The 20,541-nt window shown below is 39.4% G+C and overlaps 1 protein-coding gene across 2 annotated transcripts in view; it reads right to left on the bottom strand.

Moving 5' to 3' along the window:
• Nucleotides 1-223: 223 nt before the first annotated feature.
• Nucleotides 224-20,541, bottom strand: part of sm (heterogeneous nuclear ribonucleoprotein L) — a 173,938-nt gene continuing 153,620 nt past the window's right edge. The window contains exons 7-11 of one of the 2 annotated variants that reach the window (XM_018540945.1): nt 11,680-11,772; nt 8,907-9,205; nt 7,395-7,618; nt 3,432-3,691; nt 224-2,756 (exon numbers count right to left, since the gene is read on the bottom strand). In XM_018540945.1, the coding sequence (XP_018396447.1) occupies nt 2,617-2,756; nt 3,432-3,691; nt 7,395-7,618; nt 8,907-9,205; nt 11,680-11,772 (1,016 nt within the window). In that variant the 3' untranslated portion in view covers nt 224-2,616. The remainder of the gene's footprint in view (nt 2,757-3,431; nt 3,692-7,394; nt 7,619-8,906; nt 9,206-11,679; nt 11,773-20,541) is intronic. The other variant, XM_018540946.1, reaches the window with a different exon arrangement.

Raw genomic sequence — 20,541 nt, 5'->3', positions numbered from 1 at the left:
AAATTATAAATTCTGAAACTATAACGCAACAAAGTTTAAGTTCAAAAGAATATATGAATGCATGTTAAATATACATAATTTTATGTAACAATTACTGACAAATTATATGTATAATTATATAATTATCCTTAAATCTTTTTTATTTTCTGATACGGAGCAAAATCGCAATCGTATCATAATTAAAATAAAATTAGATTCGGTAATCTCTATATAACTACTTGGTACAACAGCATGGTAACTCACAAAGCAAAAGTAATGTACGTAAGTGCTTAGCTTAAATTCGTTCGTAGATTCAATTATGGGCCTAATTAAAAATCTCCGCGTTCTTTAGATGTTCTGTAACAGTAGATTAAAGAACTTCAGTAACAACAGGTAAAAGAATAAGTTCAAAAATTGTAGAGAAGAACTATGTACAAAAGTTGCTTTATGTGAATTACAATATTGTTGCGACAAACCTTTCAGTGGATGAAATATCGCTACGTTAATCTGTCAAAGAGTTCTACTGGGTAATCATTATATGAATTACAAAATCAGGTTATCCGGATGAGTGTTAAAACATTAGCGTTAATGTAAAAAAAAAAAAAAAAAACGGATGTACAGTAAACGGTGAGAAAAATATTGTCGCGCGACACTTGTCGCGGACCGGAGCTTATCACGATGATAAGAGCGATGCGTTATGCAGTGATACTCAAAGCGGATTGGCTGCGTTCTCGCAGGTCGCGCGCAGTTTTCGGAGCACGATTGATTCTGATCATCAGATTGATTCCTTCGAACACTCTCCTAAAATTCTATTCCCGTGTTTAATAAGTGGTCGCTGAAAAATTCTCCGGTTCATTTATTGGATCCCACAGAGTATGGTCGTCGAGGAGCGCGTGGCTCGGCTTCAGAATAAATGTCGTGGCGTCGCGCGCGCGCGACGCCGTGAGTTTGGGTGAGTCGATTATGAGACGCGAACGAACGAACGAGAGAGCGTCTCGTCGCGGTTGTGAGAATGCCGAGACGTCATATATACGTCCGGGCTTCGCGGAAGCAGCGCCCACCTGTCTGCTTCGCGAGCAATCACGAGAGATTCCGCACTTTTCGCACTCGGCACGGCTTCCAGTTTCCACGAATCGCGTTCTTCCGAGAGGATTTTCTCGATCTTCTCAGCTGCCCCCCTCTTCTGAAAGGTTCGATCCTCTCCTTGAGCGATTCCTCTTCCGAAAGAGTTGAACCATCCTCGAGCTATTCTGCTACCACCAAAGAGATCTTACAGAATGGTACCTTCTTGATGGCCATCCGGAAATGGATTCCATCTTGTTTCAGTCATTTTACGAAAGCTCTATCACCACTCGACCATTCCTTTTCTGATAGATCGTATTTTTAACTCTCTTCCGAGAGGTGTCTTCAAACTTTCTTGAACGATTTCTCTTACGAAGGAACTAAACTTCCTGCGAGCTGCTTCTTTTCCAAGACAGCTTTACTATCGTCGAGCCATTCCCATCTCTTTCGATCCATCTCTCTCTTTGCTAATGGAGTATTACCTTCTTCTCTCATCCAACAAGTTTTTATCCTCCGATCGTTTTTTCTTTTTTTTTTTTTTCGAATCGTTTCCTCTTGTAAGAAGGTTTCGCAGCATTGCTTCAGACGGTTCTCATTTTTTCAAATTGTTCAGCATCAGCGCCGAGTTGTCGAGTGAGAAGTTTCTACGAAAATCGCGTGCATGGTTCCTCGTGAAACGTACCGATTTACTTCCAAGCCCTTTGATATGTATGCGCGTCGGAGGCTGCTAGTCTCCGAGCTATTTACAGGAGTCTCCAAAATTGGAACGCGGCGCGTACGTGTCATCCCGTCTCGCTCTTCCCCACGAGACACGCCGCGAAAATCGTGACCAGCCGGCCGCGAAGGATTTTCCCTGCGACTTTAACAGTACCAATGCTATTCCGATGTTTCCTTCGACGTGTCGTTGCACTTGTACCCCACCTCCCGTTAGACGCCAAGTCCCGTGTCCGACCCGCGTTGACAACGTGTCTCTAGTGGAACACGGTGCTATTAGGCGTTAAGTTACACACTGTACCATCGAAAACTGTCCCAAGCCTTCGACCACGTCGGAATGAAGACTTTAAGAGCGCGTCCAAGAATACACGCGACTCTTTCCAAACCCGGTGGACCTCGGCGGACAGCCGCGGAACGACTGGTTGTGTCTCACCGTCTGTTGCTTTCGATCGAAAATAAACGACATTGCGACATGCATTTCCTTCTCGCTGCCGGGATGTGTGTCTCGATTGTTCTTCTCATTTTTGGAGAGTCCATTCTCGGCCGATCTCACGTGCATTCGTCTCACCCACCTGATTTGTGGGCCCGCCGTATTTAGTAGGGCCAGAAGGTAGGCAATGGAGGCGGAGGTGGTGGAGGTACGGTTGGATAGAGGGTTGGAGTGGCTATTAGGAGACAGGTGGGTGGGGGCAATGGTGGCGGTACTGGTGGCGGCGGCGGTAGGACTGGGGACAGCGTTATCGCTGCGGCTGCGGGGTGCAGGGCCGTGCCCGCCGTCGCGGGGGCACACAACGGGTGCAGGGCGGCGAGTGAGGGGCGCTGGCGCTGACGCTGACGCTGCTGGCCCTGGACCTCGCCGTTCTATTCCGAGTCCTGCTGCATTTTGGCATGGCCATTACCAGCGGAATTGCTCGACACGCTGCCGCTGCTGGGAGGGAAGCTCGTGGGTATGGTGCGCGATGACGAGAAACAGAGTTTCATGATGTAGGGGAACTTGCCGTCTGTAACAGATAAGCACGGCGAGGGGATCGCCTTGTAATGTCTGGCTGCGAAACTCGCTAGCGAAGGGACTGTCGAAACGACAAGATCGCTCAAGTGTCAAACGACATTCCTTTCAAGTTCCTGGAGTTTGACAGTTTTCGCTAGCTAGCAGAATTATTGGAGAAAATCAGAGCTTTGAATGAGTTATGTTTTGTGATCCTATTCATTAATTATTACGATGTCGCTGTTAATCTTGACTATCATCTCGTTTATATTTCTCACCAAGGGATTGATTAGAGAGTTAAACATTTCGGGAGAATAACAAACTGATACATATTATACATGCATATAAAAAGTTTTCTTAAAATCAATACTTCTTCAACAACTTTTATGTCCACAATAATTCGTTCCCTTAGCTTTAGTTTTCGATATAAAAACGAATCGCGTTAAAAATTGTATAAGAGGAGTATAAACGGAAACTAAGCGAGCTTCTATAGCACGAAGAGAATCGTAAACCTGAACGAGAGAAGTGAAATCCAAATCTAAATCGGACGAGTAAACGCTAAATTCGCATCAGGACCAACTGCGGGATATCATAATCGCGTAAAATTTTCACGACTACTATCTCACCAAGAAACGCCGCGCCAGAGAAATCTGAGTTTTATGATAGTGCGCGATCGTATGTCGATACTTACTGCTGTTCTCGAGTGCCGTGTGATTGCATTCCATGATAGCGGCCACCGCGATACCAACACTGCTGAACTCGATCAGACCGGACGACGATCGTTCAGACTTGAGAGGGAACAGCTTGATCGTCGTCGGTGCCTCGATGCCGCGCTCCACAAACACGCGATTCACTGTTTCCTCGGTTAGATCCGGTGGGGTGTTGAAGAAGTGAACTATCTTCGATGGTGGTTGTATTCTGTTCTTATTGGCCATCGCGGGATTCAGGAATCTGCAACGACATATTGAAGATCGGGTATTGTAGACTTCATTGAAAAAAGCGGCTTCTATCGAATAATTACGTTTGCATCAAGAAATTACACGGTTTTTCGGTTGATATATATATATATATATATTTTTGGATTAACAAGAAAGATCCCTAACTTGAGCATTCAAAAATTAGGAATGTTTGGGAATACGTTATACGATGTCCTGATGCTATTTTTTAGTTATGTTATGTGCTATTTTCTATTGGCTACTAAATGCATTTTAAACAGACAAAATAAACCCTTAAAAGTCGGTTTATTTTCATTTTTGTGTTTTATTATTTCCTAACAAAACAAAGTAAAACAAAATATTTACACAGAAAAGAAAATTTTTAATAAAATTTGTCAACTATTTATTTATTTGATATTGAAAAACTTTTCAATTGTTTAAAAAATTATTTAAAAATATGTATAAACAAAAGCAAGGTTACTTTTAGGAATTAATTGTACCCTTTTAATGTAAGTTCACATAACAAAAAATAGCGTATTACATTTTAGGATACTGAGTTATCGTCAAAATTTTATTTAAATTTCTGAGTTGCAAATATTTTTTTTGTAATTTTTGTCAACTGGAAATATTATTGATAAAAACTGAATAAAAAAAATTATCATCATAGCCAATATGTCAGTTGATTCGTTCATCAGTGTTTAAAAAAGAGAATAGAAAACGCATTTAATATTTTCGTCCAACTTTTACGATGATTAGATAGGATAGTATAGATACACTAAATTTGGAGTATCAGTAAATTCTAAAAAGAAAGTTTAATCATCTGTATTAATATTTTCCATGTACAAAAGCTTATTATTTAAACTTTTGTGCATTTGCAGTATTAATAAATAAAGTTAATTAAACTTTCCTTTTAGAATTTACAGTACAAAGATTTGTACTTTTTCAATTATAAATTTTATTAGTGTACGAAGTAAAATTTAATATTAAAACAATATAAAACTTTATACATTTACAAAAATTATTTTCAATACATTATATCTAAAGAATTGTGATTTTATATTATAGAACAAAGAATCGTGGTTTAAATATTATAGAGTTTCCCAAGTTTTGAGCGGCAGTGGTACTTCATCGTTCAAAGAGTTTTAAACTAAATAAAATATATATATATCAGGGTATTTGAGAGTTGCAGAAAGCTGCAAACGGATAGTTTCATCATCTCAAAACACAAAGAAGTATTATCGGAAGAAAATTAAAGAATATCGTAGCGTTGCTCTTTATTCCTTCTCTCTTCGCGAACAGCTTTGATGAAGCCTCGAGGGGAATACGTCTGCCTCCGGTGTGGAATTGCTCCCTTTTACGTTCCGTGCAATATCGCCATCTTATTCTCAACAAAAATGTCAGCTTACAGTTCCTAGGCCCTCAATTACGTGAAGGAAAGCGGATTTCCACACGGAGGAAGGAAAATGTCCTGCGGAGAGAACATTTCCGGCGCACAGTTTGTCTTTCGTGAGCTTTAGGAAACTTCTTGCGATTGACTTCTTGCAATCAGAGCTCACGCGCCCCAAAGCGGGGACGCTGGCCTCCTTGCGGGTGATTAAGTTTTTCATCAGTCCGAAACGTTTCGCTGGGATCTTATACTCTTTAAAAACACGCGTATCACGCGAAGATGTGTTTTCTCACTTTGTTAAATTATTCAGTTTAATGAATTACTTTGCCGTGGGACATGCTTGAGTAAAATTTAAATAAGCTCTTTCAGAATCACCTTAAATAAATGAGGCGCCAAGACGATAAGTCGAAAGTAGAGAGTTTTAAAACGAAAGGAGGAGAAAGAAAGTCCACGGGGAAATTTGGAAAATTTTAATTTTAATAAATCGCTTGTACTAACGCGTTCATTGCAACGTTCCATTATTGAGCAATCATTATTTTTGAACAATGAGTGTAATTAAGTAAGAAGGGAGACAACATTCTTTTACAAAATCATAATTAATCCGGTTTTTCTTAAAGGCCGAAACGTTTGTTTTTAATCATATTATATCATTTTAATATATAATACAGTTATTATTACTGTTGATATATATTTATTTAAAATAGATACCGAATTTATATTCATTAGAGATTCTTTTACTTGCAGAAGAATTCGAATTGTTTAATTCGTTCTTGTTGTATCACTTTTATACACGCCGCTTTTTTCGAATACAGATATAAAAAAGATCAAATTTATTTTCCCCGACTACGCGATTTTTCCGCACGAATGAAAACTTCGTCAGAGGATGTTTCCGCGCACTTTCCGTAATCCGCGCCAGCACAATCGGACGAGCTGGAACTTAATCGGCGAGCCGGATATCATCAGGCACGCCCTTTCAAGCGACCGATGGGTGGCCAGTGGCACGCCGGTCCAGACACGAAATCGCAGCGGTGTCGTTAGCTCCTATTCAACCTTTAGATTTGATTCTTCCGCTCGAGCGCGTCCGCGTCCCGGAGCGTGACCGAGGACAAGGTCCGCGGCGGTTCCAACTTGGGGACCGTGGAGGATTTTCAGTGTTCACCCGGAGAGCGGAGAGAGATTTAAATCGCGCTCGTTTACGTGTCCTCATTTAATTAGTCTCCCGAGTTTAATCTCGCAGAGTGCCGTCGCAATTTGCCGAATCGCACCGTACGCGTCCCGCGTTCTTCGGTTGCCGTTCCGTTGCCCTGTAAGAATCATGCGGAGGGATGACGATGGGAATAGGTTGATAAAGGTGGACTGCACTATCAAAACACCCGTACTATCTAAGATCAATGATTTCTGTGTGAAAGGTATAAGACACGTCAATTTATTATGAACCAATCGATACATCTGACAGGAATGTAATCTTGGAAAGCAGGGAGCGAAAATGGTATTCCGATACACTTGATTGCCTGTAATATGTAACAGAATAACAGGGATGTTTTTGAGAGCTTAATATATTTGTTGCTTAAATAAAAATCTATCAGAAAGGACAATTCTCATAGAAATTGGACTTCAGTGGAACTGACTAAAAATCTGACATGTGTAGAACTGTCCTTCTGAAAAGTCATCAAAAAGGTACAACTCGCTATAAGCACTTTTCGAAACTGATAACTAACATCATATTTTCAAGAAGTAACGAGAGGTATATTTCTACTCTTTATTATTTGCATATTTTATTCCACGTATACTTTTAAATAAAAAGCTATAAATTGTGGCGTAATAGTTTATAAAAACTTTTAATTTAAACACACATTGCTTTATTTATAATTACATTAATTACTTCTATTTTCATATAGGTGCTGAAGTATGGCGAAAGTTTCATCAATTACTGGCGCTTGCAACGAAGTAATTTTTCCCGATGCATCGCAGAATCTAAAAGCGAGGCGTTAAATACGAAGCCACGATAGATCGTTTTACACCGCACAAATTTGTCACGTGCGAGTTCGCGGATAAAACGTGCAATTAAATGGCGAGGAAAGAAACAGTTGCCGAGAAGACTTGAAGGTGTGCCATCTTCGCGATGGGAATTTATATACGTATAAGGTATATACTCTCCTCTCGCGCGCTTCGTATACATATACATGTAAAAGCGGGAAAATATCACGATGGGAGAAAGATCAAGCGGAGATAAATGGTCTTCAACGTACGGATGCGGGCGAGTTGAGCGAGAAAACGACAAGAGAGAATAAAACGAGGTAAAGAAAGTTGACGCGCGCGCGCGAGGACTCACCTGTTATTCTTGCTTCCCGTGAAGTCCTTGAAGCTTGCTGACTTGTCGGGTAGAATGTAAGGGTTGGTTACGTCCGATAGGAAGGCCTGCTTCGAGAAGCCGAGCTGTAGCCTGCCGTCCGTCCCAATCGTGACGTTGTTCAGGTTCTGCAGGCACCGTTCCACGGCTATGCTGTCACCCATCTGTATCATCGCGCAGCCCTCCTTTGTTTTCAAGAATTTAACCTGCGATAAAAAGACAGAGAGCCTTGAAGTTTACAGCTTGGATAGCACAAGATCGTACAGTGCTCATGGAAAGTGCGAAATGACGAGTGCAAAACGGTTCTTTAGGTGTGTTCTTTGGGAGATGCTGTTTAACACTATTCGCGTCATTCTATTTTTACGTTCATTAGACGTAGGATGGAATGATATAAATAGTGCTAATAGCGTCTCCTTGAACGCCCACATTAATGGTAATTTATTAGAGAATTACAGACCGGTATTCATAATTGATTCTTATTTCGAGACATTAAGGCTGTGATATACCGAAGCATAACACACAGTATGACATAGTAGTAAGCAAATCAGCCAATCGTTATACAGAGACGTTAGTCAATAACGTAAGTAATAGCAAATTCAAAATATTGGTTTGTTTTCTGCTTTACTGCGTAAGTTATTTTGTGTGCCGTAGTCTCAAATAATTTTCAAAAAGCTGATAATCTTTTAAGATTTCAGAAATATATCATGATGATCTTAATTCTTTGATGTCTCTCTGGATGGGTATCATATCTTTTTTTTTTTTCTAATACTTTTTCCAATGCTTTTCCATAATCGCTTATAACTTCTTTTATCAATAAAGATATATACATTTATTTGATACTGTTGTGTTTCTTAATGTCTTTAATGTCTAACGATTCAATTAAAAAAGGAATTGTTTAAAATAGATTTATTTTTATGAAAGTTACAAACAACTGAACTGGGTTGGATATACTATGTATAAGTATATATGTCTTTCGTGGTGCGGTACAAGTTAAATGTAAAAACTAATTACACAAATAGGTCAAAGTATAATCGATTGTGTGTAGTCGCATTGGGGAGAGAGTATATTACTCCGACGTTTAAATCACTCTCCGTGTTTAATCAAAACCCATGTGTTTAATGAAGGAATTTATGATCCGTGCAGCAGTGCGCGGAAATTTCGCTCTCGTTAAATATAAACACACGCGCTCTCGCTGATCCTTGTTAAACATATAAACGTACACGGAACCTGGAATCTGTCGGTCGTCGTTAAACGTAAGCACGGTGTCGTGTAAGGGACGTCAACGGTCCCTGCCCGTGTTGCCAAGTACCGTAGCGATAATTAAGTCATGCGACCCTTTTGTTCGGTCCCGCCAGCTCCATTTAACGCTCTAAACACGCACTACGGGCGTCGCACACAAAGGTTCAGGAGAGAGAGAGAGAGAGAGAGAGAGAGAGAGAGAGAGAGAGTTGGGAACGCGGGGAGACAAGAGGGCTGGTGATCTCCGCCACCTACCTTCGTCACATTGCCGTACAGGCAGAACAGGTTGAAGAGCTTGTCGGTATTGACTTTGTCCGGTTGTAGTCCGTATACCATCATGACGGAGCCCTGCGTGCTGGAGGGCGGTGTTTGGCCCAAGGTGGGAACATAACCCGGTCGAGGTGGTGTGGGATGTAACGGCTCGCGGCCGCTGAAATCGCTCTTGATCCCGTACCGCTCGACGTACGGCTCTGCATACGTCGCCGGCCCGTTGAAGTTCTCCTCGTAACGATCGTGGCCAGCACCCGGCGGGAAGGTCACCTGCGGCGTAGAACCTGGAACCGCAGATGCACACACCGAACTACAGATGCGGACGAGTGAGATAAATGAAAGCGCGCGCGCGAAATACCGCTGTCAGCGGTTATTCATCGTCACCGTGACGGACACGCGTTGTTCGGCGGAAGATCGGTACGTCGCCGAGTTTCGTATCGGGTACACGTACCAACCTTGCACGAGAACGCGATACGGTCGCTTAATTCATGATAGCTCCGGCTATAGCCGGTATTCGATGCATGAATTATATAAACAGCAGAGTCAATTTATTTTTTCTCTATTTCACTTAAGTTAAAAAAAATACTTAAGTTTTATATAAGGTATAGGATAATAAAATTATTAGTGCGTTGGAGAAAAGGGAGACGCTGAAACACAATGAAAGAAGAAACTATTTTTCTAAATATTTATATTTTGCGGCGAAGAATACAATAATGAATCATAATAAATCTTATTCAAAACGAAAAGCTGTAAGATATTAAGAATAGCGTTAATTTAAGAATTGCGTTTTCGCTAAAAATCTATTTCCTATTTATTTTATACTACTGTATTTTATTCGCTTTCTTCCTATGAGATTTTTTTAATTGTATAAATATAAATTTCTAAAAGCAGATTCCCGCCGAAGATTTTCCCCGTTTAAGAAATTAGTACTTGGTTAAACTAATGCTTTTTAAATGGAAAGAGTATTTGTGTGGCAAGAATCTGCTCTCCGGAAGCTATTCATAAGTTCGTAGAGTTTAAAAATTTATGTTTCTCACAGAAAACCGGCGAATAAAATTATAATAATAGAAAATAGATAGAAGCGAGAAGAAAATCAAATTAAACAATTCAACCCTCAACTGGAGTAATTCGAGCTAACAGCTCTATTGGAATGGTAATGCAACGCTTTGTCGGCCGCTGTGTATAGCCGTGTATTAAATGTTGCGACAAATGGTGTCGATTCAGAATGTTGGAGGACTATTGGGAAAAGTGTGTTGCCATGCGGCCGTCGGTGAGCTACGATAATGTTTTCCACTATCGGATTACAACTATCGCGCAACAAGAGGCTCGTAGTAAAGCGATTTCGATTGCAGGCGCGCCATGTTACGTACGGTTCATCGATTTCCTGTCAAAATCGCAACGGGATCGCGGTCACTCGGCGTTGACTTACGGCGACGGTATTAGACCTGCGCTGTATCGAGGAGGAATTATTTTCCCGAAGTCAATATTAGGTGCTCAACAGTTTAGACGCTATATACAGAAGAAGATTGCAGTCCGTCGCCGCGCCGGCTGCAACAGTTCGAATGCAGGTCGATGCAGCAACAGTGTCACGAGTCACTTAAAGTTTAAACGATTGTCCACAATAAAATTTCAAGGCGTGAAACTTAAGCTTTCAAACTCCAGTTGTGAGAAATTGGCCAATCGCAGTCGAACGTGAGGAGAACGATTCGCTATGATTGAATTCCTAGGACGAATTCACATCGATGTCAATTTCTTACAGCTTGAGGTTTAAAGTTCTTATTATTGTAGACGGCCGCTTTACGCGACGATTTTGCTTTTGTATTGTTATATTGTTAAATCCGTCTATCTCACGTGTTTGACACAAAAGCGTTCTTTTTAACGTCTTTTTAATGATATCACGAGAGAGAGAGAGAGAGAGAGAGAGAGAGAGAGAGAGAGAGAGATGTGAGAATTTACACAATTATTATAGTAGCAAAAGGTGAGAAACTGTTTCCGTAAAATTGTTCGATTTATAGATTTCAAAGTTTACATGTGCAACTTTTCGAATTCTAACCTTTGAATTTTACTAAATTTTTAATGCGCGTAATTCTATGTTATTTTCCATAGTTTATGATTCTTCTATAATAAACGTTTTCGAAAGATTCTTTGTGTAAAAATTTCTTACACATTTCCCAATGATTTCCTTCTCTCTAAATCATTTTTCAGTTGAAATACACGTGTATGTGCATTTTGTAGGAACAGCAGTTCTTTCAATTTTCTGCTCGCAGCCTATTCATTGTCGCAATTAAAGCCACCGAATTTGAATTGCACATGCTGTCGTTACGAATGCTATTTGGATTACGAGTGAATTCGCAGAGTATTCCTCTGAGAAATGTGGCAGGTACGTTTGCACTTGGCCTTTTATTAACATTTAACTTCTGTTGAAGAGTAACAAGTTCTGCGTGCATTACGCTGTTCTATAACGTCGTATAGGTGAAATTTCTTCGATTTAAGAAATTACGTATATTATATAAAACCTTTTCCGTGAATAATTTTCATGATAACTCCATTAGCGCGTATTCCGCACAAGAAAGGTTCCTCGAAGATAAATTTTTCCTCCCATTCGCTACATTCTCTTCTTTACACGTGTTCGCGAAAAACCTCTGCGATGGCCCGAGCCATCTATTTTCCGAACCGGTGAGCTTAATTTGGTCATTAGGTACGAACAGATGGGATGGTTGGATGGGACAGACGGACAAATAGACAGACAGGTACTCACCGTACGGTTGAGGCGCGGCGCCGTATCTTGGCTCAGCCAAAAGGGGAGCTGGCCTTCCATTTCCTGTCGCGTCGTTTTTATGTGTGCTCGAGCCTGCAACAGAACGACAGTTCGTCGATGAGACTATAATCACCTTCGACGGATACGTCGCGTAATCCCACGCGGTCTCACCGAGGAGACAAACGATGCGAGAGCCAAATGTCGCCATTTATCCTGGCGTTCCCTGGCAGTTTCGACAAATTTCCGGTGGGAATCGCCGAGCGGAGGAAATACAAGGGAAATACGAAGGGAATGTAAAGCTTTCGTATTAATATATTTACATTTAACCTCGTACAAATGCGTTGGCTGTGACTGTTACTTTGTTCTGAAGTATATATATATAAAGAAACTTGACTCTCGAAAATTTAGATCAGAATGATTGATAATTATAAATATCGATATTTGTTCTGAGATTTAAATACTGAAAGTGAGTACAATTTATCGCAAACGCTTCGCTTAACCCGGGAATAGTCACCTGGTTCTTTTTTTTTTATCCCAGCGGCAAAAAATGTGAATTGTTGCAAAATGGATTTTGTTTAACACATTTTCGTTCTTTTTTAGTAACATTACATTTTTGTTTAATAATTATCCTTTATAAATCTTGAAATATGCAATTTTATCGAAAACCCGAAATAAAAAAGCGTTTTATTAATTACTGTCTTTATTTTGTAGAAATACTGTCGTAATAAGCTACTTGGCGTGCTTAGTTCATTCGTTTGATTTCCATTTACTTCTTTCAAAAAATTCTAAGCAAATATCCGTCTTCTTCATAGTCTTCTTAAATAATAATAAATTGGAAAACAATCAATAATGTATAATATTACAATGGTATATTGTTAATAAGAAACTTGTAACATATTTATATTTATTAATACTTATCTATATTTATTTATTATCGTAATTAATTGTTTGAAGGCGAATTAAGCAATGTTTAAATTAATTGAAAGTAGTGATTAATTACATGTTTTATTGTTGAACAAATATCTTTTTGACTCTTATATCGCCCTTGACATCATTTTGTTTATTTTTATATACCGAGTCCTCATTTCTTTTCTGTTAATTTGTCGTTAACAAGAGTCATTTTTAATTGGAACGTAAAAATACCTTAGGTGACTGCTCCCGATGGTCTCAAATCGACTACCCGGACGTTATTTACGTTTATTCCCAAACCCACTCGCTCTGGAGTAACGTTTTTCTAACAAATAAAAATTACATCCGAGACATTGCAACGCGCCTCGATCAAGTTGCCTAACAAGAGGTCGTTCCGAAATGTGTCACAGCTCCCTGGATTGTTTAGGGAAGATGGGTGGAGGTGAGGATTACATTCCGCGTAATCCGCGTTTGGTTCTTCGCGCGCGCACCGTGCCGTGCAATCCGTCTATATTAAACTGCGTTACGCCTACATAGGTAATGTATAGTGACACGTGGGTTTCTCATAGAAGTGAGCGCGCGCGAGTTTTGGCAACGTTTTTGGTACCACCCACTCGCGTGGAGCCGAATGGTGCTCGTGCATCGTGTGCGAGCGATATCGAGCTGTTGCTGTAGCAACAACCTATATATCGATCCATCTCTGTCCCACCCTCCCAGAATATTCGATAACGCCGCGTCTGCTCTCGACGCGGTTGCAGCCATCAACGAAGAGAGATGCCTCGTCTTCTCGTTTGAAATAGAACGGTCCCTCTATCGCTCGAGCCGCATCAGCCGCTTGATTGGCCCTTGCCGAGGAGGAAGCAATCGCCTTAACCCTGCTTGATCCTCCCCGAATCGCATTCGATACCACTCCATTGTGGACGTACAGAATCCCAGTAGATTAATTGCTAATTAAGATCAGTATGCTAATGCTGCCGCATATAACTATGTGGGACATGCGCGTCGCGTTGGACGTAATTGTGAGATTGAATCGGGAGATTCGAAGAGCAAAGATGTACGTTCCTCTCCCTGAAGATAAACTCCGGCGACATATAGTCTCTCGCATAGATATTTAAATTATGTTTCAGCATGAAAAGTAAACTGTTTCCTTGAAGTATACAGACAAAAATAGAAATATATTTTGGAATTATTAGGGAAATTATAAATTTTTCTTTCCTAATAATTTTTATAAATGGGGAATCGTGTACGATTAAACTAAAGCAGAGTTCGTTCTTATTTCAAGATCGTCTTAAGTGGTTCTTCGATTGCTTCATGACATCTTAAGATTATACCTAAGACAGTCTTGAATATAAGAATCGACTATACCAGCCCAAAAAAATTATTTATCTCGTCGGCTGTTGAACGTATTTATATAAAAATCCATAATCGAATCCTGATGCATCAATGGCATAAAACAATTCAACAATTCGCAAGATTAAGGCAGATAACAATTGCATGATAATAAAAGCCTGTAATAATAGAACACGTTAATTCCGACATCGCGGAGACGTATCTCCTACTTTCAATGATTACGTGACGCACGAATTATTCAGATGCTGAGGATAGAGCGGCAGCTGTGTGTTTTTCAATAACGCGTGACAGAGAGAACGACGGGGCCGTGTTCCACTTGAGAAATGGCGCACTTGGGCTCGTACGTCGAGAGCCCCCGGAGAGTCTCACGAGTCCATGAAACCCAATATTGGGGTCTCGTGCGGGACCACGAAAATTGCGATTTCGGATACCGGCAGGACTATACGTGAACGTCGCGCCGTGTTTCTCGTCGTGTTTGTCTTTAGTCTGGGAATCTCGAGACAGTGACACGACTAACGAATTTTGCCTTGTCCAGGACGGCGAACGTGAAAACACCGTATCGACAACTTGAAATTGGAACGGATAAGACAGCTCGAGTCATTTATGATCCCACTTCGACTAGTCTGGATGAAGAACGTTTCCTCCTATCGCGGAGAAAAAGAATTTCCACATTTCCACCGAGTGGATCTCTCGGAAGAGATTGCTCTCGTTCTCTATATATCGGGTTCGAGCGGTCGTTCGCGTGTAAATTAATAAAATACCACCGTAAAAGATACTTGTCGTCCGGTTAAATCAGAGTACGACAGAGTACCCCCGACATCGGGAATGTTCCCTATTATTTTAGTGATTAAGGGCCGATCGTTCCATCTTTCGGTAAAGTTTACCTGTTAGATAAATCTGGCAATCCGCGCACATGATTGGGCGATACTTACCTAACAGGTAAACTTTACCCAAAAGATGGAACAATCGCGGCCCTAAGACAAGCGAATATCTCTGAATTATCAACTGTTAACGTTAAATAATTCATTGTGTATAATCACGCTTTTTTTCAATTGAAGTTGTCATCCGGAAAAAAGGAGGGAAAAAGGTCATGGGGAATCTCTTCTCCAAATCCTATCGTCTGGAGATGCTGAAAAATGCATTAAATAGCGAAAATAACATCCCGGCCGATCTCTCGTATATATTCTCTCTTATTTTCTCTTATGTACTCTCTTATATATATATATATGTATAATACAATTCGTACTAGACGTCTCTTTTGTATGCAGGTCTCCCTCGTAAATCTCAAGATCAAATGAACGTCAAGCGATCTATCATAGCCGTTGAATTAATAATGGCCGCTGTGGATGTTTCCTGTCGGATTAAACTAGCGTGGTCCAGCGCGGCGCAACGGGATTTCAATCTTCGAAACAATTTCACCGCGGAGCGCCCGCGCCGCATCGTAAAGGTAAATGCCATTACCGGTGTAACAGCGTCTCGTCGCTCGTGGGAGGATATCCTCGTGCGATCATTACAGGCGGATATTAGAACTCGTAGGTCATCTGGCTGGTTGGCCGGGGCGAAATTGCAATTTTATGCCCGACGAGACGCGTGATAGGGAAATTACGACTCTCTCCCTATTGATCACCTCGCGAGAGCCCTTCGCGAGAGTGGCTATCGAAGATCCCGTTCTTTCCTACTCCCTTTTTGGCGAGACTGCTCTTTGGGAGAGAACCTCCTCCCTCCTACATTTATATTCGAAGGCAGGGACAAGACGGGAATCGTTGAACGATGAACTGGCGCACGGTATCGACCTTCGATGTCGCCGCGCGGACTAACACGACCCCCGCCCGATGAAATATATAGGGTGGACGATAAAATTTCCATGTGATTGCGATCCGTTTTTAAGCAATTAAAATTGAGAAAAGAAAATACAAAACATCGATACGAGTAATTGTAATTTAAATGTCGGATTCCTTAACACATTGATCTGCGCCGCGTTTTCAAATTTCTCCATAAATATCTCGAATTACAGGCAGTAATCAATTCTTAATTTAGAAGCTTATAGAGCTTTTGATCAAAAGGCCGTCTTGAGTTTTCTTATGCGATGGATATAAAACAGTAAAGTTATTCATCCTAGTTTCAAGTAATTAAAGATGTATTAATTTAACGTAAACAATTATAAAAAAAAAAAAAAAAAGAAGAAATTAATAAAACTTCTGCAAAGTTTATTTTAGGTTTACGAATTATCCTGAAATTCGTAAACCTAAGATAAATGAGTAAAATACGAAGCTCTCGATATACCCTGCACGTGGCTATGTAAACCTCCATCGACGCAGGTGGTATATCGGTCGAAGAACATAGCCGGAAGAAACGGCGCGGCGGCGTACAGATTATTTGAACAAGGGCAGGATTATTGGACGATGAACAAAAGCCCACGTGAGACGATACCTGTATATACATTAGAGATTTAGGATTAAAACTCAATTTCGGAATCAACACAGCGGCGTGGATGAAAACGAAAGGCCGAACGTGAAATACCACGCGCCTCCTCATACGCCGATCTTTCTCTCGAAAGAATAAAAATGCTCTTCCAAGGTTTCACATTTCAGATATCTATTGTATAAAAAGAACGGAATAAAAGAAACGTGACGAAAATCTGAGGTAAGCATTGAAAACGCAGAACGAGCGCGCTCTTTAAATTAGGTACGTCGTAACAGGCTCGCGATCGTAAAACGTAACGGCTCCGTAACAGTTTCCCCCCTGTTACGCGAATTATCAATTTTCAACTTAATAACGCGGAAGAGAAATAGCGTGAGGGAGAACCTCGGGAGAAGCTTTCAGAGTTCTATTAAGCGGTCCGATTGCACTGAAAAGTGAAGGCGTTACGACTTAAGCAAAACGCAATCGGCACGTGCATGCCAAGTTGCGATCAACAGCGCGAAGAACGATTTTATGAATATATATCTATACCGATATAATAAAGTGTGCTTTTAAGAATAAGTTTTTCTTTCCGTTCAGTGGTTTGAAAATTTTGTAAAAAGAGACAAGAGCAACAAAAGCTTATCACATTTTTCTTAAATAAGTAAAAAAATAAAATATATATGTATAAAAACTGCAATATAATTAAAATAATAATAACAGTATTGAGAGGAAATTATAAAAATACATCTAATCATAATAAAATGGTAAAAATTATTTTCAGGAATTTAAATTGAAAATTTTATAAAAGAAGAAAAGCCCAAAAAATACAATGTGTAATAAAATATAAAAGTATTATATAATTAATAATAATGCCAAAAACGAAAGAAAATGATGAAAAACACGAAAAATTTCGAAATTTTCGGATTATTTTTTTCCTTTCTAGTTCTTAATATTATTAAAGAGATATGAATATGCAAAGGGAAATTCAATTTAATGTTCCAACAATGTCCATGGAAATAACCTATAATATTTGTCGAGTGCTCCATCACAGTTTTCTTAACAACCTGTCGAAATTATTATTGTAAGATCGAGTTATTTCTTCAAGGTAAATATTTGATTGAATGGTTTTCTCAGAAAGTCAGCGTTTATAGTGCAACAGGTATAGTTACGGTCAACAATGGAGTGTGTTCGATAAAACAAAACAAAAAATAAAAAAAAAAGGAAACCAGAGAAACTTTGTTATCTTTCGAAATTAATGCTCTCTCGAAATGAAGGCGAGGTAGATTTTCCACGTGCCCGCATTTTATACAACATGGCGATTATCACCGGAGCGATGCTTATGCAAATCGACTTGCGATCAGAAACTGCGCGAATGCATTAATAATTGTACTAATTACCTCTCCGACTGCATTCCCATCTCGGGCCATTTGCCGATGCCGCGCCTGATGCGAAAATCGATTTACAGCCCACTAGCGCACGCGTATTATTATTATTATTGTGTCATTAGGCGCGCACATGAGTGTCTGATACCGCTTGAGCAGCTTCTTGCATGAGATAAACTCGTTAATCATTCGATAATGGGATCGTTCTTGAGCCTAAAATGCATGCCCAAATCATGATCCACCCTGCGTATGAACGCAACTGAGTACAATGTACAAGTTCATTTACGAGTTCAATAATTTAATTAAATTGAATCAACGTCCGCTCAAATAAATTTTTAAAATTAAAAAATAATAAACCTCCCAGGTCAAGACAAATTGAGCTATACTGGTTGTTAGATATATATATATATAAATTTATTATAATATTAACACTGAGGAACGTTTCGACTTCACTGAGTCCTCATCAGCGGTAAATAACCCCATGTAAATTCAACAAACCAATCAACTTCGAATTAATATACGCATTTTTAACATACAATATCGCTCAGATGGACAAATTAATTTTGACAATTGAAATCATATGTCTTAACTATACGGATGGTAACACACACATTTTTTAATTTTTAATAATTTAAACTAGTGTTGAAACTACGTCTCTTACTTATATCTTATCATTTTCAATATTACGGCAAAGAACATTAAATATATATGTTAAAATATAGGTATGATATAATACATACACACTGTATATATAATATATTGTATATATGGTTTTATTTTTAAATTTATTTAGAGTTAAAATTGTGTGAGATAAAATGACCTTTTTAAAAAGATTAATCTAAAATATAGATTAAAAAGGATTGCATTTTCTCATTATGACATACAAATGTGTAGCATTTAATAGGTTCCGCAGATTAAATAAATATGGGGTTTCGTGAATTGCGAGAATATAATTTTGTATACATCTCACACCCTTTTTATATTTCGCGTACGTGACCTAAAAGTTCTGCACTTCCTCATGAAATATTCAGTACATCTTTTATCTTATTTATAAGCTTTTTGTATGAGTTATAAATTGGAGCTTGACTTTATTCGAAAACTAAATAATAAATGAATACAGAATTTACATTTGGAATATTGATTGATTTAATTAATTTTTTACCGCTGCTCGCTAAAACTTGCAAAAATTTCATGTAGTTTCTAAAATTATTTGTAATTTCCAAATAAGAAAAGAACAAATATAATAGGAAAACATGTTCAATGTAAAAATCACGTATAATACCATATTTTATCATTTTTTAATAAGAACTCTTAATGCACGAGAAAAATATATAAATGAAATTCCATAAGCTGTACCTCGCTGCAAAAATAACCAGAATAATACACATACAAGGGGGAAAAGTTCGATGCAGAATTCCTCCGACGCGACATTCTATACGTAATTTCTAATATAAACTTATATAACTTTCCCCAAGCGACTTTCGCAAACTTCATTTTGGCTGCGTTACACATATTCATTCCCCTTTGCGCAAGCAAATAGAGATTGTTTCCTACAAAAGTTTGCACTGAACCACACAGCGATCGCCCATCCGTAAACGCCGTGATAACGCGTGTGCAATTGAAGCTCGTTAATTGCGTAACGTGGCCATCCAGCAATATAAACAGCCGGGAGCTTCTGCGATTAATTAGCATTACAGAGTATATGCCGACTTCACCGGCCATGAACGGTCATTTACGTGCGTCCTGGAGTGCGCCCTGTCTAATGACAATCATTATGAAGGCGTCTCCAGGTGGAACATAAATTCAGTCCCTTTGTGGTCAACAACCGTCGGCTGCTGTTTACTGTATATAGGACTGTCATACTATAGACTCAATGTGGCAGCCTGACGTCTGAATCAGAGTACGGTGTTCTCAAACCGTGACCTGCAGTCCCTATGTATAAAGGCGAATGCGAAATACAAAGAGAAAAACGTATAGAAACCGCATCGCTTTCGGGGTAATTAAATTTGTATTAATTGGAGATTATATATTCAGTTCTTCACTTATAATTTTAAAATGATTTCGATCACAGAATTAGATATTAAAAACTAGAAGACAAATTTAAACGTGTGACGTAGATACCTTTTGTAACATCATAAATATCTAATAATAGGAAAAAATAAATATGGAATAGAAATTATATCACGCAAAATTTTAAAAATTCTAAAATCGTAAAATTCGGTATAATATATAGGTCATCACATTAACTACTAACAATCTAAACAAAAAAATCTAAAGCAAAAAATTAACATTAGCAATCGTTTAGCGTCATTTGCAAAATAATCAACATACGTTATCAATTAGGAAAACATGTGTCGATTACCTCTCGTAAACATCGTTTCACACCTCCGCATGTTTCATTCAACATCTTCATCTTATTATTTATAATACCAACGACGAACACACGTGCGTTACTAACAACAGCTATAATTCATCGATAAGCGTCTATGAGCTTCAAAAGAATACCCGTTTTTCGAAAGTGAAAGGTGGTCACCATGAAAGGCTCTTTCAATTGCGTGTTACATGGAATCTATAAACATCCTGTTCAAAATCTTTTATATACGAATTTTCACCATTTAGGGATCGGCGGCACACTTATCCTTAACTTTCGTGATAAGAGTTAGGTGACACTTCGCGGCAAGCCAACGTCAACGGACGTTGGCGGATCTGACGCAAAGCACGGTGGGGACACATCCACGTGGTCCACGATGTCTTGAGGTCAGATGCTGTCTCGGATGCTCGACGACACCCGCTTCTGGCGCGTTTAGGGGGGGGGGGG

The sequence above is a fragment of the Cyphomyrmex costatus genome, unplaced genomic scaffold (genome assembly GCF_001594065.2).
Source record: "Cyphomyrmex costatus isolate MS0001 unplaced genomic scaffold, Ccosl1.0 scaffold273, whole genome shotgun sequence".
NCBI lineage: Eukaryota > Metazoa > Arthropoda > Insecta > Hymenoptera > Formicidae > Cyphomyrmex > Cyphomyrmex costatus.
The sequence above is the reverse complement of the archived record's forward strand: the minus strand, read 5'-3'. Positions and strand labels throughout refer to the sequence as shown.